This window comes from Balaenoptera acutorostrata, chromosome 1 (genome assembly GCF_949987535.1).
Source record: "Balaenoptera acutorostrata chromosome 1, mBalAcu1.1, whole genome shotgun sequence".
In the NCBI taxonomy this organism is placed as follows: domain Eukaryota; kingdom Metazoa; phylum Chordata; class Mammalia; order Artiodactyla; family Balaenopteridae; genus Balaenoptera; species Balaenoptera acutorostrata.
Window position 1 is genome coordinate 54,804,198 of NC_080064.1, and position 12,028 is coordinate 54,816,225.

Sequence of the window (12,028 nt, forward strand, 5' to 3'; positions counted from 1 at the left end):
AACTACTATTGTATTATGGTTTGTAGAGCACCATACCTTTATAATTGGATTGTAGGAAAGTTTATCAGAGTTTCACTATTTTCATAATTTTTTTGGAGGAAAGTCTAGAAAGAGATGCAAAAATCTAGCTTTGTTTTGAAGTAGAGATGTTACCAATTACGCATGGATTACTGAGAAATATATCTAATACGGTTAGTTGTGTATAGAAAAGCTTTTTTCCTGGAATGGCCCAAAGTAAATGAGAAATAAAGGTCTAAATGGTTTTCTGACTAACCTGTCAAGTAAGAAACTAGAAGTACCATAGTATTTCACTTATGATTTAAGATCAGGATTGGAATTCCTTTTTCTTTTACAGAAATGGAATGGTTTATAGAAGATTAGGTGCTTCTATTTAGTGGAGAACCAGTTCTACTCTGTCCTGGTATTCCATTTCAGATTTGAAGTGTATCAGCAGAAATTTGAGGAACTTCTTCACATTATCTTCTGACCTCATTTTATTGGTTCTATTTCATATTTTGTAAAAATTAGCTTCCTGGATTAAAAATAAGTTTCCGAACTTCAGGATAATCAAGTATACTTTGCAGTGTTCTGGAGAATGTAATATGTTTGAAAACTTAATTTATCTTTAATAATTATGTTCAGTTTTATGCAATGATTTACGATTAATAGCTATTTATTGTAGCCTATTATGATAACTGAAAAGATTATAAATTATAAAACTATGATCCTCTTATCAATATTAGTGTATTGCTCTTTACAAAGTATATGTTTAATAAATGAAATGTGACATCAGATTGTTTTCACACTGGAAGAATCATGAAGGTAGGGCTTTTAGTTAACACACTACATGGGTTTGTTGGAAGATAAGCATGGCAGATTCTGATAGCGTTAGTCAGTTTCACATGGTTAAATACAAAGAGTAAAGCTTAAGCCTTAACTCCATTGCTTTATAGGAGCAATGGCCACTTCTCAAAATAGATTCATATGTCCTCAGATGTCCTTATTGCTAAAAGTAATGGGGAATAAAGTGCATGTATATATGTTTGATTTGCAGGGCAAAGTTTATAAATCCAGACTGGATTGCTCTTCATACATCACGAGGATATGAGAGTCAGGCACATAAGCTCTTCATGCGTGCAACAGGTAAAAGAGCAATAGGCATTGAGTGTAAAATTTGATTAAAATTTTTTTTGAACTGATGACAGGTTCTATTATTGTCCTTACTTTTATAGTTGTGTAACTATAAATATGCATATATATGTATAATATGTGAGCAAATGTGTATGTAAGCTAAAAAACAAAAGAGTAGAAACTAATAATTCTGGGTGCTTTACATTTACTATTATCTCCCTTAATAATTTGGACACCCAAATGAGGTAAATACTGTTGTTATCCTTATTTTAAGCTGAGGAAACTGAGGCCTAGTAAAGTGAGGCTAATATTAATAGCTCACCTGAAGTTGGTTAGCTCTAAATTGAAGTTTTATTTGTTTAGGCTGTTGCTTTAATAAATCCCTTTCACTTTTACAGTGAATTACAGCTGTATGTCATATATTGTATTGCTGTGCAGTGTTGCTAAATTAATCTTTACAACAAATGTTTATTGAGCATTTATTGTGTGCTGTTTAAAAGTTGAAAGTAATAAGCTTAAGTTTCTTTAAAAGCTTTACAAGACTTAGGCTTTAATGCTAACCTGTGTCTTTTCCTTAATTAGTCTAAATCTAGTCAGGGTTTGTTCTCTTTACTATTCATCCAGTCATGGAATATCAGGCCCAAGAGATAACCTGTATTGCCTGTCTTTCCCTCTCCCACACCACTCCCTCTTCCCAAACGCTTTAATGCTTTAATCCTTTTTGAACCACATACTCACCACGTGATATTTAGCTTCTGAGCCAATACCTGTATCTGCAGGGAACTTACAACTTTTAGAGACTATTCTATTTTCAGAGAGCCCCAATCATTAGAAATTTCCTTCTTATATTGAACCTTCACTAGTCATTTTAGGTTCTGTTTCCTTGGGCTACATAGAACAAGTCCTATCCTTTATATACCTAACACCCTTCAGACATTTGAAGTCATCTCCTCTCGAGGCTAAACATTCGTAAATACTTTAGCTGTTTCTTAGATGACCAGTTTCTTGAATGTGATTATGGTTTCGAGGCCTCTGGTTGTGCTCTTTCAGATATGTTCCAGTTTGTCAGTGTCATCTAAAATGTGGCATCTGGAGCTGAAAATAGGATTGCATGCATCTACCACTGACAGTTTACTATCATTTATCTTATTCTGAACACAAATATATGTGTGGTACAAGAATAAAACAGGCTTTTTGGATAGCTATGTTGTACTGTTGAAGAACTTAATATATTAGTTTTTCTTTGTTCTAAAAGGACTGAACATTCAGAATTATGAATTGCTTTATTTTTTTCCCCACTTTTTTTCAGTTTCCTCCTCACCTGGGCCTCTCAAGCTCTTTGTAGGCATTAATTAGCAAAAACTTATGAATTTTTATAAATATTCACATTAACAAAGATTCTCCTATGCATCTCCACATTTGAGGTATTGTTCACATCAGAAAATTTGGAGTATACAGATATTGAGGGGAAAATAAAAGTTTCCTTCCCTTGCTTTGAGTATTCTTAATTTTTAAGTCCAAGTCAGAGCAAAGAGAGAACTGGTTTTAGATACAGCTAATTGATTTAATGTGTGAATTTGTTAGAGAAAATTAAGAGACTCTGTAGTACTGTATCAGTTGAAATTAGGCACAGGTGAAGGGAATGGAAAGTGCTCAACGTGGAAAGGACTTGTCCAGAGTGGGTAGGAACCTCGTGTTAATAGAATTCCCACTCGGGGTTGGAGGAAGGCTGTTAATAGGTTATAGTAGATCCTGATGGACTGAACGCTTAAAATCATTTGCTTGTTTTTTCAGTGTTAATTGCTGATTTGCTGATTTACATACCTGCAGTGGTTTTGTACTGTTGTTGTTTAAAAGAAATCTCAACTAAGAAAAAGGTAAGTTTTGAAGTAACCTGACATTTCATCTCTGAAATGTTTTATTACCTTAACTATTAAGTATAGAGCTTAAGGAAGTCATGCTTTTGGGAATAGATAATAGGGAACAGTATATCTTCTGTCAATTAATTTTCATTTAGAAACATTAACTTAGAGTAATTATTTTAATGTCCAAATATAGTAATAAGATGCACTGAATTTTAGAAGTTATATACTGCTGAATTGCACAGCATGCTAAATTTATTGCTTAACTGGTAAATCTGAATTTTGAGTTGGCTTGTGAGAATGACAACTGAAAGTCATTTTGAAAAGTTGCTGTATATTCTCATATTCACAGTTAACGAATATGCTCTTTTTTTAAAAAAAATCAAATGGTTTGTGTTAGAATTTTATTTATTTATTATTTATTGGCTGCGTTGGGTCTTCGTTGCTGCGTGCAGGCTTTCTCTAGTTGCGGCGAGCAGGGGCTACTCTTCGTTGCAGTGTGTGGGCTTCTCATTGCGGTGGCTTCACTTTGTTGCAGAGCACGGGCTTTAGGTGTGCAGGCTCAGTAGTTGTGGCTCGTGGGCTCTAGAGTGCAGGCTCAGTAGTTGTGGCTCACGGGCTCAGTAGTTGTGGCTTGTGGGCTCGAGAGCATAAGCTCAGGAGTTGTGGCGCATGGGCTTAGTTGCTCCGCAGCATGTGGGATCTTCCCAGACCAGGGCTCGAACCCGTGTCCCCTGCATTGGCAGGCCGATTCTTAAACACTGCGCCACCACGGAAGTCCCATGACTATTCTCTTTGGTCATTTTATATAGATTAATCATTAGATTAATTTATCTGATTTATATATCTAAAAGTGCTTTCTCAGACAAACACCTTTTAGGGATTTTTTTCTTTTTAATTTTTATTTATTTATTTATGGCTGTGTTGGGTCTTCGTTTCTGTGCGAGGGCTTTCTCTAGTTGCGGCAAGTGGGGGCCACTCTTCATCGCGGTGTGCGGGCCTCTCACTGTCACGGCCTCTGTTGTTGCGGAGCACAGGCTCCAGACGCGCAGGCTCAGCAATTGTGGCTCACGGGCCTAGTCGCTCCGCGGCATGTGGGATCTTCCCAGACCAGGGCTGGAACCGGTGTCCCCTGCATTGGTAGGCAGATTCTCAACCACTGCGCCACCAGGGAAGCCCGCTTTTAGGGGATTTTTTTTTTCCTTTTTACTGAAGTATACTATGTTACCTCCATGAAGACTTTAGTGTTTAAAGAGTTGCTTTATAAAAATGGAGTATTTTGATAAATAGAAGGTAAGAGGGGAACATTTGCTACTGTGTTAAATGAAATTACACTTTTACCCGGTTTGATTCAAGTAACAGATTACTTTCTTATTTCACAATAATTTTCTTTACAGATTGCTAATGCATTATGCATATTGCTGTATCCAGGCCTTATTCTTATCGACTATGGACATTTTCAGTATCCTTTACTAATTTAGAAATGAAGTCAGATGCATATCATGAAATCTAGGCTCAGTTTGTATAATGTTGTCATCTAGTAATGTCTTATTTACTAGGGTTCTTGCTTATATAAACTATTTTTAAAATGGTAAAAGAATCTCTTCAAGTGTTTAGTTGAAGGGTAAAGTACAAATTAAAAGTAGCAATGTTTTTTCACAACTATTTGGATTGGGAACAGGATGTTGGTAACTGATTAGCTGTTCTGGAGCTGATTCTGAAAAGGTGAAACATTTTCTATCTTTTGTAAATGTTATCTGACACTGACAAAAACAATCTTCCAGTTTTTGAGTTTTAAAACAAAATGTTTCTCTAACAGATAGTGGTAGCTGGGAGCTTCAGGAAACTAAAATTGAATAAATGTATGTGGATTTTATGGTGTAATTTTTGATACCTAAAATAAGGAACATTCAAATAAACAAATTATAGAGGAAAGTTGATAAAATCTGTACATGGCTCTCCAGTTTGTCTTCTAATGTATTAAATATTACTATCTGTCCCAAAGGAAAAAAAAATAATCCACACCATGATTGCTTAATTAATATTTTTTCCTTTTGGTGCCAATCTGTTTTATTTATAAAATTAAAATGTGTATCTGTCAAAGGACTTGCAAAAGATATTCAAATAGGTAGTTACTTCCATCATATTTTTTATTCAGTCCTCTTTCCTAATTGAGCCCTTTTTTTTGGCATTATAGGATCATGGCTTTTAGATAGTTTGATAATATCAAGAACACTGATAATAAAGAAAAGAAAAAAGTTGTTTACAAGATTTTTTAATACTATATTTACTTTGAAACATTAACACTCATACAGAGAAGTACACAAAACGTAAATGAACTGGCTATTATCCATGTCGAGAAATAGAACATTGTCAGTATGCAAAACCACACCTGTACGCATCCCAAGTAGTTCTCCCTCCTCCTTTCTCAAAGATAGCCACTTACTGACTGCTAGTACTATAGTTTGGTTCTCCCCCTTTTTTGAACTTTCTATAAAAAAGACAACACAGTACGGATTCCTTTGTGCTTGGTGTTTTTGGTTCAACATTCTGTTTGTGAGAGTTATTCGTGTAGTTGTATGTAGCTGTAGTTCGTTCTCTTTCGTTGCTTTATAATATTCCATTGCATGAATACACATGATTTTATTACTGATAGACATTGGAGTGTTTCCAGGTTTTGGCTATGATGACTATGTTGCTTTGACCTTTCTTGTAAATATCTCTCTGTACACATGTAAATATATTTCTTATGAGTGGAATTGCTGAATTACAGGGTGTGCACTGCTTAATTTTAGATATTCCCATATGGTTTTTAAGCATGATCTACCAGTTAATACTCCCGTTAGCAATGGTGTAGGAGTTCCAGGTGCTCACCTTCACTAGTTGTCAGTTATTTTCCTTTTAACCACTCTGGTAAATTCGTAGTGGTATCTTCTCTGTGATTTGAATCAAACTCTTGAAGCTTTGGGGATTATGTCATTTTGTAGGGACACCTTTTTTTTTTTTTTTTGGGACACCTTTTTTTAACCACTATTTACTTTACTTTCCTCATTTGTAAAATGGGGATGATAATAACCCTTACTTTTTAAGCTTTTTGAGAATTAAATGAATTCATATTTGTAAAGCATTTAAAGCAGTACTTGGGAGGTACTAAGCACTACCTAAGTATTGCTATTATTATCTGTTACTGCTGCTGCTGCTTTTGTTGTTCCTGTTTGTTACTTTTCGGGCTCTGAAATTTTATAATGATTTGTTTGGGCAAAGGTATTTTTGACAGTTGTTTTGGACACTATGGGTCATTCATTTTGAAGACTCATGTTCTTCAGTTCTGAAATTCTCATAAATTATTTTTTTAAATTCTCTCCCTTCTTTCTTGAGCTTATTAGACAGATATTAGATCTTTCAGCTCCATCTTGAGCATCTCTTTGTCATTTTGTTTTACAGTTTTGAAGACTGTCTTGCTTTATGAGTAACACTTCTATTAAATTTCATTTGTTCTGTTAAGCATTTAATATCTTAAATTTCAGTTTACTCTTTTTTTTCCCCCACTGTTCCCTGAATTATTTCCATTCTCCTAGGGTCAGTCTTTTCTCCTCTTCACTTTGGTCCTTTTTCTGTCATAGGTGTTCCTTATATGTCTATTTGATCCTGGTGTATTTATTCTAAGAATAAGGCAGAAGAGAAAGCTGCGTGTGAGCTTTCTATACATTTGGTCCACTATAGGGTACATGGCAGGATTCTGGCCAGCACTCTGGGATCCTTAAATGTCACAATGTGGAGGAATTTGCACTATAGTGTTGACTTCTACACTAGTTGCCCAGATAGTTCATTCCATTTCTTTGGAGAAATATTCCTTCTTTTGTTGCCTGGTAGTAAATGTTTTGGCTGCCAGGTAATCTTTGCAAAGGAGTGAGGTGGGATTTGACATCTCCATCTAGGAATTTTCAGTGAATCCTCTTGTTTTCTCTTCAACATACTCAAGCACTCCAACCTGCTTGTTTCCAGAATTCTCTGGGGGCCTGCAGGGTGGATTGGCTCCTTGCTAGCCTGAGCTTCCTCTGTGCATTCACTAAGCTGTGGTTCCTTCTAGTTTATTTTATTTGTTGCCACTTCTCTGTCCTCTTTCCATCTTCTAGAAGTGTGTTGAAATCTTCATCTCTTGTAATGCATCTTCCTGTTCTCTTTATGGCTGTGAATTTATACTTTAAAAAATTCCCTATCATTTTAAGGGAGTCTCGGGAAGGAGAGGAGGTAAACATGAGTACTCAGCTCACCGTTTTCAACTGAAAATCTAGTTGTGATATTGTTTTCATATAACAGTGTTATTAGTTTCTAATCAAGCACATATATTAATTTATATTATTGATGCATATTATAGAGGAAAAATAGTGATATCAGTAAGTTTGGTGTTTTTTTTTAACTTTTGGAGCATTGATTTTGGTATGTGTCATAGTAATATTGTCAAATAGCCTAGCAGAAAACAAAGCTATGTGTTAACTATTTAGAGCTCTTTTAAACCTAAACAAATCAGTTGCTCTGTTTAGTAGTAGATTTAATATATTTGAAGCCACTATATATAATTTCAAATTTGTTTATCAATTCAATACTTTCAGCTTTTATTTAGAAATCGTTTTCATTATAATATATTATTACAAAATCACATACGAAAAATGTTCTATAAAATGCAAAATCTATCTCTTTTAATTATTGAGATAATTCCTTGACACAGGAACATATATAATTCTGTGAGTCTCGGCTTTGCCTTGTGGGGTGTTCTTGGAGTATCTTACGACTGGGACCTGCTGGGGTCCCTGGCGTTTTGCTTAGCTATAAATTATAAGCAGATGGAACTTTACCATTCCTTGCCATTTTTTTGTTTTTTACTTGGCAAGTGTTTTAAGAAAGGCCTCAAAGGAAAGGGGTGAGTGGCTTTTAAACAACAGAATTCAAAAAATTACTTCAGATAATTTATTTGGCATACTTACCTTTGCCTTTTGGTGATTTCTTATTAATGTGTTGGTGGCTGTGGAGTAAATGGAAAGAGATCAAGTCATGTTCTATATTATTGTATTTTAAATCTTCCTAACTAGAGAAATATTTTGATCGATGTATATTTACTGGAGGTAATGTGAATTAGCTTGTTAGAACATTGCTGTAGGATTTCATCCCTTTAGAGCATATTACATTATATACTTATTAGAAATAAATCCCAATTTGACATTTTTCTTCATAGCTGCATAGGAATGGCATCTACGTTAAATGTTAAGAAGGATGGTGATAGTCTTCTTGTTGGGGAATTGCACATCTTAATAGTTGTGAATGTCTTAACTGATTTAAGTAGACTCTCATCTTAAACCTGTATTGGTGGCATAGATTTATCATTACTATACATTTGCATTTATTATATTTATAGTAATGAGACGCAGATTGATTTCTCAGAATTACTAACCTCTCCCTATCTTACTGGTTCCCTTTGTTTTTGTTCTAGGCTTGTGTTGTTGATTAAACTGGCTTGTACTGTTGTGGCTTCCTTCATTCTCTGCTGGCTGCCATTCTTAACAGAAAGGGAACAAACCCTGCAAGTTCTAAGAAGACTCTTTCCAGTTGATCGTGGATTATTTGAGGCATGTTTGAAAACTTTTCTCTCGCTCCTTTCTGTTACAGTACCTTCCCTGTGACCTTTGGGGATTTCATGTAGAAGCACTTCAGCTGCTCTCCTCCTGCAGTCATTCCTTGCCAGTTATTTAATCTGGTACATAAGCTATAGCTTATCTGGCATTTTCCAGTACATTGTACAAATAGGTAATATTTATGCCATCATGAGATCCATAATTCAGTTATACATTTTTCTAATGAAATAGGGTTCATAATGAAAGCATGAGAAGTTGCAGCTACAAAGGTAACAGCTTTGTGGTTTTTTTGGTTTATAGTCTCTTTTTAGTCCTAGGAAATTATTTATTAAACTAATAATCATGTTTGCTTCAGAAAGATCTCATAATTCCTTATGAGGTATATAGCTTTCATCCATAGTAATTTTTAATGGGAATCATTCATTTCATTTCATTTAATGCCAGCTTAATCACTCTTGTTAAATTTTTATTGCATGGATAATTTGATTTAGAGTTAGTAATTAAATTAAACAAACCATTTTTCGGAAACAAAAAGGTCTTTTAATAAAGTTAGACAGAGACAACATATTTATAGATAATTTGCTTTTGAATAAACATTTCTTTTAAAAAGAATTAGAAAAGCATATATATCTTTTTGAGTATATGAAATGCTATAGAGTATCTTTCAGTGGATCTGTGGGAGGATGGAACCAGCATTTTGAAAGAGACTAAGAAAGAATTTGGTGTTGTGAAGGAACAGAAATGTGTGCCCTGTATGTCAATGGGGATGATGATAGTGATAGTACTGATAATCATAAATAATCACTATTGATCTCACCACCACTTTCTTACTAGGTACCAGGCACTTCACATGTAATTTTATTTGATCCCTAACCATAGTGCTGAAGTAGCTGTTATACCCACTTTACAGATCAGAAAACTGAGGTCAGAGATTCATATAGCTTTTGCATGGCAGAGCTGTAATTTGTACTTTGAGGATTGTGCTCCTAACTTCTTTATATATCCTCTAATCTTAATACCTATATAAAGAAAAGTTTAGTTCTCCATGTAAGCTGCCTGGTTATTTGCCTTGCCTTCTATTGGGTTGGCCAAAAAGTTTGTTCGGGGTTTTCCATAATATTTTACAGAAAACCTAAATGAACTTTTTGGCTAACCCAATATTTCAGAAATGGTATTTATCATGATAATTATAAAAATGAGTGTCATACACTTTTGATGGTGCTGTTGGTTACCTACATTCCCTTGTTGCCCTCAAAATCTGAAGAGCAGTTTCATTGGCCCGACAGAGCGAGGTAGGATGGTACAGTTGCCGGTGATAGTTACTTTCTTTTTATTTATTTATTTATTTTTAATTGGAGTATAATTGCTTTACAATGTTGTGTTAGTTTCTGTTGTACAATGAAGTGAATCAGCTATATGTATACCTATATCCCCTCCCCCTTGAACCTCTTTCCCACAATCCCACCCATCTAGGTCATCACAGAGCACTGAGCTGAGCTTCCTGTGCTTTATAGCATATTCCCACTAGCCATCTGTTTTACACATGGTAGTGTATATATGTCAATCCTAATCTCCCAATTCGTCCCACCCTCCCCTTCCCCCCCTGTGTCCACATGTCCGTTCTCTATGTCTATGTCTCTATTCCTGCCCTGCAAATAGGTTCATCTGTACCATTTTTCTAGATTCCACATATATGTGTTAACATACAGTATTTGTTTTTCTCTTTCTGGCTTACTTCACTCTGTATGACAGACTCTAGGTCCATCCACATCTTTACAAATGACCCAATTTCATTCCTTTTTATAGCTGAGTAATATTCCATTGTATATATGTATCTTCTTTATCCATTCATCTGTTGTTGGATATTTAGGTTGTTTCCATGTCTTGGCTACTGTAAATAGTGCTGCAATGAACATTGGGGTACATGTGTTCTTTTGAATTATGGTCTTCTCTGGGTATATGCCCAGTAGTGGGATTGCTGGGTCATATGGTAGTTCTACTTTTAGTTTTTTAAGGAACCTCCATACTGTTCTCCACAGTGGCTGTATCAATTTACATTCCCACCAACAGTGCAAGAGGTGTCGCTTTTCTCCACACCCTCTCTAGCATTTACTGTTTGTAGGTTTTTTGATGATGGCCATTCTGACTGGTGTGAGGTGATACCTCATTGTAGTTTTGATTTGCATTTCTGTAATAATTAGTGATGTTGAGCATCTTTTCATGTGCCTCTTGGCCATCTGTATGTCTTCTTTGGTGAAATGTCTATTTAGGTCTTCCGCCCATTTTTTAATTGGGGTGTTTGTTTTTTTGATATTGAGCTCCATGAGCTGTTTGTATATTTTGGAGATTAGCTAATAGATTACTCTGATTTCAGGTGTGTGGTAAAATGGGTCAAACAATATGTGTTCTACATTAGAGGAAGTAAAGATTTCTTAGAAAAATTTCCAAAGATGAATAACTTCAGTATTTAGGAATAATGTGCTGCTCTTTGAAAAATATTAAGTATTTCTTGGGCGCATCTAAATTATGGTTGGCTAGATCACCTCCTATTGTGAAAAATGTGTGTGTGTATGTGTTCCTTAGAGAGTTTAATCAACTTAGTTATGAAATTGTGAACAAGCGCTTCTCATGACCCAAAAGTTTATCTATTTAGAGATTATGGGCTGTACTTCATGGAGTTTAATATTTCTTTTAATTATACTAGAATGTAAAACTAACAAATTTCTTTTAAGGATAAAGTAGCCAATATTTGGTGCACCTTCAGTGTCTTTCTGAAGATCAGGGATATTTTGCCACATCACATCCAGATAATGATCAGGTAAGAGACACCAAGTTTGTATAGAGTGTTTTATAAGCTACTCTAAAAGTGTCATGGCAATACCTCATTTATCTGGCATCATAGAGAGTAAGGTGGTCTTCATTAGTGAATATTCCACATAATGTAAACTCATTGCTCTGTATAACAGAACTCTTTTATTTGAAACATTTTATGTGAAAGTTATTGTTACCTGCTTCTGTCTACCTTAAACAGTATATTAAACATGATTTAACATAACCTTGAAGAGTCATAATTTTCAGAGGTGTATCAGTCAGGGGCGACCAGAGAAGGAGAATGAGTAGGAGATCACTGTGTGTGTGTATGTGTGTGTGAATTTATTATGAGGAATTGGCTTATACAGTTGTGGGGGGCTGGCTAAGCAAACTGAATGCCAGTCCACAAGACAGACATTCAGGAGGGACTATCTAGAGGGAAGGAAGAGCTGTAGTGACCCCACTGCTGTTTGGAGTCTGATCTCAGGGAAGGCCTAAGCCTTCTTTTAAAGGGCTTCCAAGTGATTCAGGCCCCACCCAAGGCCGAACCCTTTTGAATAACTTAAAATCAATCGAATAGGGACTTTACTTACA

The 12,028-nt window shown here is 35.2% G+C and overlaps 1 protein-coding gene across 2 annotated transcripts in view; it reads left to right on the forward strand.

The window, feature by feature from the left end:
- The window catches only part of ALG6 (ALG6 alpha-1,3-glucosyltransferase), a 59,270-nt gene that overhangs the window by 25,784 nt on the left and 21,458 nt on the right, over window positions 1–12,028 (forward strand). For both annotated transcript variants that reach the window (XM_057552962.1, XM_057552956.1), the window contains exons 5-10: window positions 1,055–1,143; window positions 2,926–3,008; window positions 4,391–4,455; window positions 7,729–7,914; window positions 8,482–8,617; window positions 11,356–11,441. In XM_057552962.1, the coding sequence (XP_057408945.1) occupies window positions 1,055–1,143; window positions 2,926–3,008; window positions 4,391–4,455; window positions 7,729–7,914; window positions 8,482–8,617; window positions 11,356–11,441 (645 nt within the window). The remainder of the gene's footprint in view (window positions 1–1,054; window positions 1,144–2,925; window positions 3,009–4,390; window positions 4,456–7,728; window positions 7,915–8,481; window positions 8,618–11,355; window positions 11,442–12,028) is intronic.